This window comes from Myxine glutinosa, chromosome 5, assembly GCF_964187855.1.
Source record: "Myxine glutinosa chromosome 5, kmMyxGlut1.1, whole genome shotgun sequence".
Lineage (NCBI taxonomy): Eukaryota > Metazoa > Chordata > Myxini > Myxiniformes > Myxinidae > Myxine > Myxine glutinosa.
This window is the reverse complement of record NC_136265.1, coordinates 12,193,847-12,206,734: the sequence shown is the minus strand read 5'-3', so window position 1 is coordinate 12,206,734 and position 12,888 is coordinate 12,193,847. Positions and strand designations below refer to the sequence as shown.

Genomic DNA, 12,888 nt, shown 5'->3' with positions numbered 1-12,888 from the left:
GGTGTCCTTCAGGAAAGTTGTGATTTTTCGTGTTTTTTACTCGTACCCTACTGCAAAGCCGCAATGATCCGGCGAAGCCAAAGCCTTTTGCCACTATTTTACCCATCACTATGGCATAAGTAGGTCAGGTAGTTGGTAGTAGGTAGGTGTAGTCGGTACTGCAGGGCAAAGGGGGGCATTTAGCTCCAGGGGGCATTAGGCTCCACTACATTGTAAATCTTGAAGGTAAATATAATGCATTTGCAATGTAGTGGAGCCTAATGCCCCCTGGAGCTTAATGCCCCCCTTTGTCCTACCTGGTAAGACTTGGTAAAAGAGAAGAGCAGACAGTCCTCCCCAATACCTACATACAATAAATGTCACAAGAAGCTTAAGGAAGTAACTATACAATGTGCTAGCTTAGGGCCTATTTTAAGAAATTTTAACTGGGCTTAACACATGTTTTCACAGTATGTGTGTCGTCTTCTAACTTCAGCCGCTGTCAGGGCTGGTTCTCTCCGGGCACTGCGGCTTCCTCCACCAGAAGAAGTTAGCTTGCAGTAAGATCAGTGCCGACAGATCAGACGACAGCGCCGTTTCAACGGCAATGTGTTACTGTCGTTCATCAAACCGAGCTTTCTTTCTTTATGTAAACCGCTTATACCGGTAGGTGCAGGACAACATCATAAATCAGACAAACCTACTGAGCATGGGAGCATGAGATTGAAGCCTAATTCAGCTTTTTAGGTCTACCACTAAAGAAGAGAAAAATTTCGAAAATGCCCCAGTCACGAAGAGTGCACTAACCGGAAGTTACGTAGTTCCGTGGGCACCTATTGAACTTTTTCGCAATTGTTTATGCATACTTCCGCATCCGTAAGTTGGCGGCCTCCATGGAGTGATTTGGTGCGTCAAAGCTTCGAAATTCTCAAAGGATCCTGCAAAATCTGGCTTTTCAACATAAGATTGTGAATCAAAAAAAGACGGGTGAAACAAACTCCTATTGAACTTTTTCGCAATTGTTTCTGCATACTTTCGCATCCGCAAGATGGCGGCCTCCATGGGGCGATTTGGTGCGTCAAAGCTTCGAAATTCTCAAAGGATCCAGCAACATCTGGCTTTTCAACATAATACGTACGCGTTCATTCACAACACCGGCTTCGCCGGCTATTACTTGCAAAATCGAAGATTTTTCAAGTATATTGGTCGGTTGCGTTTGTGGTTCTGTATGTCTGGCACCGGCCTACAGGTCACAATTCTAAACCGATCGTCATGAAACTTCACCAAGCTGTATAGGTCGTCCCAATTGAGAAGCCTATTGTTTTTGGGGTCAAAAGGTCAACATAGGCCAAATTTCTAAAATCCTCAATTTTCATCTGATTGACTTGAAATTTGAAGAGAACTTGCATATCTGGTCACTGAATTCAACCACCAAGTATTTTTGAGGTCAACATAGGACAAAAGGTCAACATAGGCCAAATTTCTGAAATCACCAATTTTCATTTGATTGACTAACTTCGAAGAGGATTTACATATATGGTCACTGAATTCAACCAACTATTTTTGAGGTCAACATAGGTCAAAAGGTCAACATAGGCCAAGTTTTTAAAATCCTCAATTTTCATCTGATTGACTTGAAAATTGAACAGCATTTGCACATTGAGTCACTAAATAGGGAAACAAATAAACTATTTTTGAGGTCAAAAGGTCAACTCAAGGTCAACCCTACAAAATCATCATTTTTCATCTGAAAAATCGTCACTTTTCTTCCTATTGACCCGAGCTTTGATCAAGATTGTCAATTTTAATCTTGATGAAATGGACAATTTGCTGTATCAATGGAATTTTTTATCTTGGGGGTGGGAGGCGGATTTTGCAAGTATCTTGCTCCGCATGACGTCTTCTTGTTTATTTATTTATTTTACTCTCTCCCTCATTTACAAAATCTTAATTTTATTTAAATTGAATTATAAACTTGAACACTGCAAAACACAAATTGTCTTTTTAACACTTTCAAACACCTTCCGTCTAGCAGTACTTGGACAAAATATTACGGCATGTTAAGTCATCACAACCAATCAAATTTGCCTGTTGTATACTCTGCCCATGTCCTTATTTCTCAAGACAGCGCTGGGTAATGTGTTACATGAACTCTCCAGTTATTTGTTGTTTGAAAACTTTACTTTTACATATTTGAAGCAGATAAAGCAATCGTGGCATTAATGACTTGTTACCTTGATTTTAGGAAATCTTCCTTTCATTCGTGCACTCAAGTAAGCTCACTCAGTTCCGGTTAGAAAATGTACACCTCGTACATCCAAAATTTGGTCCATCTAGTTGTCCGGTACATCGCTGGACATTTAATCCGACCCCACAACCTTAAGCTGCATGCATCTAGCGGACTGTGAAGGTGGTGGTCTATGGTAACAGACCGTGAAGATCTTGCCCTGGATTTTTAATGCAAGTAGGCCGAGGTTTGTTCCAGGATGAATTCAACCTTCTCTGTGAATGATCTCACTCCACTCATGATAAGTAAGGGTGAAAAAAACACGTTTACCTGTACAGGCTTCTGTTATTTGTTTATTTCTTCTCTCATAAACTACCTGTATACTACCTGTATGTATATCTACCTGTATATATGTACTTTACACCTGTATCCATCTCTACCTTTGTCAAAAAAAGTTTTTGTGCTTTCAGCAACCTTACATTCATGAGTTATTGTGAAACTCAATATGACCGATGAATTTTATTGATGGTCCACAGTAATGCCATGTGGAAATCTTCCATTTTCTCCTCTTACTCCGATCTCATCCTAACATTCTGTCTTGTATTCTAACACTCCCCACACACCCCTGCCCTCCTATCTCTCTCATCAAATTATCCTTTTAGTCTCCCATACATGTGTGGGGAACCTGGTGTTGGCTTAGCGGTTAGGGTGCCGGCTTGGGATCCTGGGTTTGAATCCCGGTCGATCGCTGAATTAACACCAGGGGGTTGACTCAGCCTGTCATCCTTCCGGGGTCGGCAAATTGAGTACCAGGTCACTGGTAATTCCCTGTGTGTCGCAAGAGGTGACTAACAGGGTTGGTGGCAGGAAGGGCATCCAGCCATAAAACATTGCTTCAAAAAGGGGACCAAGGTGCCCGAAAAAGGCCAACCCCTGCTCCGCGGGGGAAAATGGCCTCTAAAGGTGGTTCTTTCTTTGTTCCTCCTATACATGTGTGGGCTGCCAGGATGGCCTAGAGGTATGTACATTCACCTCTAAGCTGTCTAGCCTGGGTTTGAATCCCGACCCAGCTATCAACTGTTATCTCGATGTTTCTTCAGTGTGTGTCGTCCCTCGGATGGATGTAAAACTGGTCGTTCCATCTGCCGGCATTAGTTGGTGGACGTTAAAGATTCCATGGTGGCCTCCGTGAGGAGTAGGTGAGCTATCGCCGGCACCCTGAACAAATTCCGAATTCCTGCCACCTTCAAATTTCTGTCAGGCCTGATCAGCAGAGGGCACTGCATCAGCGAACCAGTCGCATTCCAAGCAACGATGCAAACCAGCAGCTACAGAATGCACACGAAAATGATGATTATGACTATTGCACAACTAAAACGTACCCACATCTTTTACTTTTATAAAAAATATATATTGTTTTTACTTAAATCCCGCCCATGCCCAGGATTTGATCGAATAAACCCAGTCAATCCCGACTCCAATCTATCTACACTCATCCCTTGGCTTCCTGGTTGTACCTGCACAAAATGGATATTTCTCCCAAAACGTGAATGGGACATCTCATGATATAAACGCTGCTTACAAAATGAAATCGCTGGGTAAGTTCAAAAAAAACAAAAAAACAATCATTTGATTGTTCAGAGATATAGAAATAATTAAAAAAAAGTTACCAATTGATGAAGTCCATCCCTTTCCTCGTCTTGTGGCAAAGGTAACGGTGTTCATAATGTCATGCCGGCCACTCTTCCACCAACAATTAACATGTCCATTGTCCACCCTTTCATCAAGAAACATTCCATAGTCATAAATAGCTCTTGCTGATGCAAACATAATAAATAAACAAGGCATTGTCTGCAGAACAAAAGGATATTTTAGAAACCGGTACTTTAAAAGGAAAAAGAGATGGTGCTGGAGATACAAAACTGCTGTAGGAGGCCCAGGATACATCGGTCAGTCCTCCAGCAGCTGCGATGGAGAAGGATAGCCGAACAAAGCATAGTCTGTAGCATACAGCTGGTAGAGTTGACGACGTAAAGCCAAAGGCACGCCGGAGAATGAACGCTCCACCAGATGCAAATCGGTCTTGTTATGGAAAGCCGGTGGCAGGTGCAAAGACTGAGGTACTCCCAGCATTCTCAAAAGGTATGAGGTCTCCTCCGTCTGCTTCTCGAGGTGGCCCACAAAATCATAGGAAATCTGCAAGACCAAGGACAGCGATGCTTATAACAATGGAGCTCGCTTTGGTGCTATGTGCTTCGACCATTGGGTACTGCATCAGGGATTACGCAAACCGAATGCGCGTCTCATGAAGAAGAGGCGCAACACATATCTACTGTAGACCCCAAGACCCAAATTTAGCAATACCATCACTGCCTTTTCAAGTACTGTCGCATGATGTATTGCACACCTTTAGTATAAACTTATAAATCAGTGATAAACTTTGTGGAGAAGGGGGGCGGTGGCAAAAATAAAACTGTCTGCAAATTATCGACAACCTCCGATAAAGAAATATGACAATTTGCAAACGTACCTGACATGGGTGACATAAGCGGTGTACTTGGCGCCAGTGCTCATTTAAAGGTTTCCGCTTTTCCGTTTTAGGGTCCAGCAAGTAGCGCACGAAGCTCGAGAACTGCAAGCGGCTCTTGCCATTACCCATCTTGTCCGATAAGGCATCGACAGCAGAGGCGGCTGGCTCCACTACACCCTAGGATAAAAACATGGGGACTTCATGGTCCACTTTGCACAAACACTCCAAATGAAACAGTCACACACATTTTCATCCTATCCCTGAGAACTTGTTGTGAATTTTAAACACAATGAAATTATATTTGAGGTTTGAAATCAAGATAAAGAAGTACCTTAAATAAATTAACAGATCAGACACACAAAGCAATTACTGACACGGTCTCAGATTTTAACATAAACGTTCTCAAGAACCTGGAGAAAACAGTAACTCCATTAATACAAATTCTGTTTGATCCTGCAAAACTCAACTGAACCAGCTCCCAAATTGAGTGGGGCATCATCTGATGGACCAGTCGGAATCAGAGATTCATGGAGTGAAGAAAATGTGCTTCACATGAAGCAACAAGAAAGAGCAATCAGAGATTGCAGACCCTCGCCAGGACGCGATTGTGTGGTGTATATTACCTCCGTCACCGAAGGTGGATGGAGGTTATGTTTTCATCCCTGTCTGTCTGTTTGTGAACAAAATATCTCAAAAGGTTGTGGACCGATTCGGACGAAATTTGGCAGAGATGTAGCATATGTGACAAGGACGAAATGATTAGATTTTGGTGAAGATCCAGATCCGGCTAGTAGAATCTCTTAAGTGAATCTTCACCATTGGGAGATCGGACCAAAAATGATACATAGCAGGATATCTCAAAATGTTATTGACCGATTTAGATGAAACTTGGTGGACCGGTTGTGTGTGTGAAAAGGACTAATCGATTCGATTTTGGTGAAGATCTGAATATGGATTCGGACACGAAAATTATTTAATTTATAAGTTTGGGGGGTCAAAGGGTTAGGAATGACAGGGATGGTGGTGGAGAACTCAGCAACTCCTCATCCATAAAATATCCCATATAGTCTGCGTCTCAGATAGCCTCTCCTAATCAAACTCCTACCGCATGGCTTCTCGTGCCGACTCCTGTTTTTAACTAAATGTGGAGGTGTGAAAGGCGGGTGTCTGGCACCTTAAAACAAAGCTTGCTCTGGGTGGGTGGTACTCGTTAGCCTTGATCGGCAATCTGCATAGGAGAAGGACAACTGATCTCAAACCCGGGTGGGTGGTACTCGTTTGCCTTGATCGGCAATCTGTCAAGGAGAAGGACAACTATGATCTCAAACCCGGGTGGGTGGTATTCGTTAACCTTGGTTGGCAATCTGCCTAGGGGAAGGACAACTATGATCTCAAACCCAGGTGGGTGGTACTCGTTAACCTTGATCGTCAATCTGCCTAGGAGAAGGCCAACTCTGATCTCAAACCCAGGTGGGTGGTACTTGTTAACCTTGATCATCAATCTGCCTAGGAGAAGGACAACTCTGATCTCAAACCCAGGTGGGTGGTATTCGTTAACCTTGATCATCAATCTGCCAAGGAGAAGGACAACTCTGATCTCAAACCCAGGTGCGTGGTACTCGTTAGCCTTGGCCGGCAATCTGCCAAGGAGAAGGACAACTCTGATCTCAAACCCAGGTGGGTGGTACTCGTTAGCCTTGGCCGGCAATCTGCCAAGGAGAAGGACAACTCTGATCTCAAACCTGGGTGGGTGGTATTCGTTAACCTTGGTTGGCAATCTGCCGAGGAGGACAACTCTGATCTCAAACCCAGGTGGGTTGAGCTCGTTAACCTTGGCTGGCAGTCTACCAAAAATGGGGGTAGATGCACTGTTGTCTCAAAGCAGACTAGTGAACTCCTCCCAGGCTTTTTGTTCTGTGAAAAGACTTCTATTTGTCTTGTTTCAATCCAAGGGGCTGGTTGTTCTGCTTTTGTCTTCTTTGTGTAGCCCCCATGTCGAGTGGCCCTGTAGGGTTTGTGGTGGGCAATATCCCATTAAAAAAAAAGAGAGGTTCCAGGGAACCTTAACTCAACTGGTCTATATCAATATGGTTAGAATATGCATAATAGAACAACAAACTATATCGTTTATATGTGCTCAAGAGGTACAGTAACGTTGAAGGTATCTCATGTTTAAACAGGAAATCTTAAAAAATCTCTAAGTGGCAAAAGACACCAGGTCAGCACCTAACTAATATGTGTACAAAGTTAGGTTAAGATATATTGAACGGTTTTTGAGTTCTGCTCCGGAAACGAAATGTTAACAAAATGCACTATGTCCAACTTGTTACCATGGAAACCAGAAAAATGAAAATTTTCAAATATCTTTAAGTGGCAAAACGCACAAGTTTCATCAAATTTCATCAGTATTTGTGACTTTTAGAGCTTGGACGTCATCCACACTGATGTTTATGGGTCAAGTCATGTCACGACGAGGTCATTTTTCGGACATCGTCAAAACCCGTAATATATGTGTTGAGGTTTGTTACATACTGTCTACACACCAAGTTTCAGCCTTCTAGCTACATTAGGAAGTACCAGATTGACAAAAATTTATTTTTCAATATGGCCACCCTGCCACGCCCATTTTTGGGCGTGCAACGCCCAAATGCAATCCCAAACTAGTTTATGTCTTAAAGATGCTGCATAACAAGTTTCATCAAATCTTATCAATATTTGTGACTTTTAGAGCGTAGACGTCGAATTGCTTACAGACGACAGACAGACAGACAGACGACAGACGGACGACGGACACTGGGTGTCGACAAAAACTCAGCTGGACATAGTCCATTTGAGTAAAAAAAAGTGATTCTTCACCATTGAGTGAGTGATAGGGCTAAAACCGATACATAGCAAACCTTGCAGTGTCCATGTGTTTTATACCTCTCCCACCTCCCCCCAAGCCCTCTCCCTCCCACAGATCTCTCGATGTCCCTGCTCTCAAATGTTGTGTTTGTGTCCTTCCCCCTCTCCCCATCTTGTCTACTGCTCCCCTTATTATATGTTTTATGTGTCGGTTTGATTTTTTGTGTGATTAATGTTAGCTCTTTCACGGGCCTCGATCTTGTATAAAAAAAAAAAAAGTAAATAAAAAAGGCAGATATCTCAAAAAGTTATGGACGGATTTGGACAAAACTTGGTGGACCGGTTGGGCGTGTGTCAAGGACGAATCGATTAGATTTTGCTGAAGATGTGAATATGGATTCGGATACGATAAATATTTAATTTTTAAGTGATTCTTCACCATTGAGAGATCCGGCAAAAACTTTGAGGACGAGATCCGGCAAATCATAACATGATTAAACTTTGAGGACGAGTTATGACGAAAAAAGACGAAAAAAGCTATGGCCGAGTTATGGCTAAACTTGGGGTACGAGTTGCTTAGGTGACAAGAACAAGCCAATTCGATTTTGGTTCAGGTCCGAATCCAGATCCGGCCCATCAGTGGAATACAAAACATAAACTGTTCAGCCTGGCAGAGGTATGTGCTCTACCGAGTGCTGTTCTAGTTAGCTGCTGTGTGTGTTTGTGGTTTATTGACGATGTAGATTTATGTTCAATCTAACATGGCTGCCAAACCACGTGACCGATGACATCATCAATTTAAATCTCCCATACAAAGTGCGTGGATCATGCGCAATAAATTTCAAATTTGGTGAGTACTCGACAATGAGACATGTTTCAATTTTTTCCATGGAGCAGTTTCAGAGATATTGATGTGCAAAGTTTTTTGGGTTTTCCCAGATGGCACCCGTACCATGTGACCTATTGCACTAAAATTATCTATAAAAAAAAATTCTACAGTAGCAGGTACTCCTGTGCTGAAAATATATTGGCAATCGGACCAACGGTTGCAGAGAAAAGCATACTCACGTTCTGTGAGGCCAAACAAACAAATGGACGCAAATGCAATAACGTCTCCTCTGGCGAGGGTAAAAATGGCAGATAATAACAATTTTACCCGACGACAACATCACAAAATAAGCCTGCCTGTGAAACACTGGGATGACTGTTTATATCTGGGTCGGGATTCTAACTCAGCTAGCCAGCTTAGAGACGGGTGCGAGTACCGATACCTCGATGTTATTCCGACAGCCCTTTATGATTTGCGTAAATATTCAGTATAGTGAAAAATGTTGCTTTTTCAGTGTGAATGAAGGAACGGAGGGCATTTCAGTCTCAAACTAGAAGGGCATTCAGTAGAGAGCACACCTCCACCAGGCTGAGTAGTTTATGTTTTCTATCCACTGATGGGCCGGATCTGGATTCGGACCTGAACCAAAATCTAATCGGCTACTTCTTGTCACTTACCCAACTCATCCACCAAGTTTATTCACAACTCGTCCATAACTTTTTGTGATATAATGCTACATATCGTTTTTGTCCCTATTATTGGTGAGAAATCATAGAACATATGAGTACATAGAACATTTGAGTCGATGTACTCATATGAAGAATCGTATGAATACATAGAACACGATACCCCACACAGAGTTGAATGCGTCAACGTTTGATTTATGTCAAGATACTAGAAGGAGTACCCGGTGTTGCCAGGCAGGGGTGGGGAGGGGGGAGGGGTGAGGGGTAGGGGGTGGCAGGAGAGGGAGGCGTGAGGAAGGGAGTGGAAGAGGGAGGGGAGGGGGGGGGGCTAAGGGGAGAGGGAGGCGAAAGATATACAGTACTACATACAGTCGTGGCCAAAAATATTGGCACCCTTGCATTTTTTTCAAATAACACAATCTTCTCTAAAAATAAGTTTAAATTGACAAAAGTATTTGGCCTCCACAATTCCTCATTTCACTGTTAATATTACAGAACCTTTGTTTTTGATTCAGAACTTGATATTTCCTTTTAAATAAAAAAATAAAAATAAATGGCATTGACAAAATTATTGACACCCTCGACTCAATATTTGGAAGCAAAGACTTTGGACAAAATAACTACAGTCAAGCACTTTTTTTATTTACTTCCAATAGCCATGAATGAGCTCCCTACACCTCTCTACTGGCAGTTTGTTCCACTCTTCTTGTGCAAACTCTTTCAGTTCTCCCAGATTTGAAGGGTGCCTTCTCCCAACTGCTGTTTTCAGATCTCCCCACAGGTGTTCAATGGGATTTAGATCTGGACTCATTGCTGGCAACTTCAGAACAGTCCTGCGTTTTGTATTGAACCATTCCCGGGTGCTTTTTGAAGTGTGTTTGGGGTCATTGTCCTGCTGCAAGACCCATGACCTTCAACGGAGACCCAGCTTTCTGACACTGGGCTGAAAAATTGTGCTTCAAATGCCTTGGTAATCTCCTGATTTCATGATGCCATGCACACATTCAAGGCACCCAAGGCCAGAGGCAGCACAGCAACCCCAAAACATCACTAAACCTCCTCCATGTTTGATTGCAGGGAAGGTGTTCTTTTCTTTGAAGGCTTCATGTTTGTTTTCTGTAAACATAGAGATGATGTGCTTTACCAAAAAGCTCGAATTTGGTCTCATCTGTCCACAGGACATTCTCCCAGAAGGATTTTGGATTGTTCAGGTGTCTTTTGGAAAACTCCAGTCGGGCTTTCTATTGTCTTTGTCTCTGTCTGTCTGTCTGTCTCTCTCTCTCTCTCTCTTTCTCAATTTTTCACTTAATTTAATTAAACGCTTAATTTGCTCTTGATGTATTCATAGCCCTTCCATGAGCATTTCCTTTAAAATTGTTTGTGTTTTTTGTTTGTGTCGTCACCTTTGGTTTGTAAAATGTTTTTATACTTGCTGGTTTCTTTTAAATATCCTTTGCTCTTTTTTGGTGTATTCATGATCCTTATACAATGTTTCTTTAAACTGGTTGCTTTGTTTAACACTGCTTTGTGGAATGGTTATATACTTTTATAATAAAAGGATACAAAAGTAAAAGTCTCTGTTTCTGTCTCTCTCTGTCTCTGTCTCTCTCTCCCCAATGGGGTCCTCCTGGGTCTCCAACCATAGAACCCCCTTTCATTGAGTTAGCGACAGATGGTGCGAGTTGAAACTGTCGTGCCTTGTGTCTGAAGGTCAGCTTGAATCTGTTTGGCAGTTGATCGAGGTGCTTTCTCCACCATTTGAACAATCCTTCGCTGCAATCTTCAAACAAGTTTTCTCTTGCGGCCACGTCCAGGGAGGTTGGCTACACTGCCATGGGCCTTAAACGTCCTGATAACATTGCATACGGTGGACACAGGAACATCAAGGTCTCTGGAGATGGACTTGTAGCCTTGAGATTGTCCAATGTCCATGCTTGGCTACAATCTTGTGTCTGACCTCCTCAGACAATTCTCTGGTTTTCTTTCTCTTCTCCATGCTCATTGCGGTACACACAGAGACACAAAACAGCAGAATGACTCCTCTTCTCCATTCAAACTGGTTTAATGAGTGATTTTTATATTGCAGGTACCTGCAACTTACCATAGGTGAGTTCAATTCCAAAGTAAAGGAGAATCACCTGCTTCAAATCTAATTATTTCTAGCAACTTATAAAAGGTGCCAATAATATTGTCTGGGCCATTTTCGGATTTCTGTGTGGAATAAGCTAAGATTTAGTAATTTTGTTTTTAGCTTTTTTTGTTTTGTTCCACTGCAAACCAGAGAAATACAAATGTGGATACCAAAATATTTCTTAATTTCAACAATTTTCTGGAAGAAATGGTGCATTATTTGAAAAAAGTGCAAGGGTGCCAATATTTTTGGCCACGACTATAAACATCTTCTCGGGTTGGGGGTGGGGGGGCTTTGACAAGCCCCTCCATTTTGGGGCAGGGAGGGAAGGGAAGGAGGAAAAATTTACACATGCAAAGAGTGCTTCAACCTCAGTGTTGCCCAGATTTAAAAAAAGGAAATTGTAATACCCTGTGCCACCATCACCAGGTCACACTACACAGTACACATTTACAATGCGAATTTACGCCCCTCTCCCGGTCCCCCAACCCTCTGCACGAGGCCGCGGCCACATAGCCGATGTTACCCCCCCCCCCCCCCGGACAAAGTTGTATTTGTATTTGTACCCCGAGTAAAGTATAAAAGCGTTTATAGCTGGAGTACCCGGCGTTGCTCAAGCGAAAAAGAAACATTAACATATTTGAAATGAGGGCAAATATAACAGAAAAGCAATTACATCCAAATCAGAATTCATCACAAATGCCAAGTTATCATTTTACCTTTTCGTTGAATATATACTGCTGAATGTGTCGTTCATCACGTTTCTGAGTTAATATGATGACGTTCAGGAAGAAGAAGAAGCCTTACAACAAACTTCAACCGCTTCCGGAATTGTTTTATTATTATTTGTCAAATTATTTGTGTCTTGTAATTGTTTTGTTTTTATTTATGCGAATGTGTACTTGTATATAACTGTCATTAATTTGTACTGTAAACTGATGCTGTGTGAATTCTGCTTCCCCGCTGATGGACCCTGGTACCTTGTAACTGTTGCTGTGTTTTTGCCCAAGGAAGAACTGCTGAAATCTATCTATCTGGATTCTTCCCAACATCTCTGTTCCTTTCAAATTTCTTTCTACTTTTTCATATTTTTCTATTCATTCTAATTCTTCTTTATTTCTCTCTTTCTTTATCTGTCTTGGGAGAAGTGAAATATTGCAGAGATTTTTCTGGAAGGTTCACTTGGCTGCACCTGGGTGGGTTTGAAGGTTGTAGAGAAGCAGCTGAAACCCGAATCCTATCCAGGTTCCTCCTGATGACTCCATCTTTGCTCTTTAATTCTTCTGGTTTCTTCTGACGACTCCAATGCACTATTTGGTTTTCCATTACATTAATAAACAAGAAAGAGCAATCAGAGATCGCAAACCCTCGCCAGGATGTATTTTCAGTGGTGTTGAAGGCTTTTGTGTTAAAACAAATATGGGGGCCGAACCACGTGACCGTGCATTGGGATGGCCCCGCAGGTAATGTCGAGTCTTGTGGCATCCACCGGGGGACGCGGTCTGTAGACTGGGGTTGTACAAATGTTTGTTCACACACACACACATTAAATATGACAAAAATAAAAATAATAATAACTAGAACTGCCACTTTAAAACTGCTGGCAGTGATGACCGGTTTACTCTGCCTTTCCGCTTTCATACAAGCCCACTTTTGATACAA

At 42.3% G+C, this 12,888-nt stretch overlaps 1 protein-coding gene across 2 annotated transcripts in view; it reads right to left on the bottom strand.

Moving 5' to 3' along the window:
* Positions 1-2,541: 2,541 nt before the first annotated feature.
* The window catches only part of CHST12 (carbohydrate sulfotransferase 12), a 33,514-nt gene continuing 23,167 nt past the window's right edge, over positions 2,542-12,888 (bottom strand). For both annotated transcript variants that reach the window (XM_068117810.2, XM_068117811.2), the window contains 2 exons: positions 4,737-4,913; positions 2,542-4,402 (listed from right to left, as the gene is read on the bottom strand). In XM_068117810.2, coding sequence (XP_067973911.2) covers positions 4,157-4,402; positions 4,737-4,913 — 423 coding nt within the window. In that variant the 3' untranslated portion in view covers positions 2,542-4,156. The remainder of the gene's footprint in view (positions 4,403-4,736; positions 4,914-12,888) is intronic.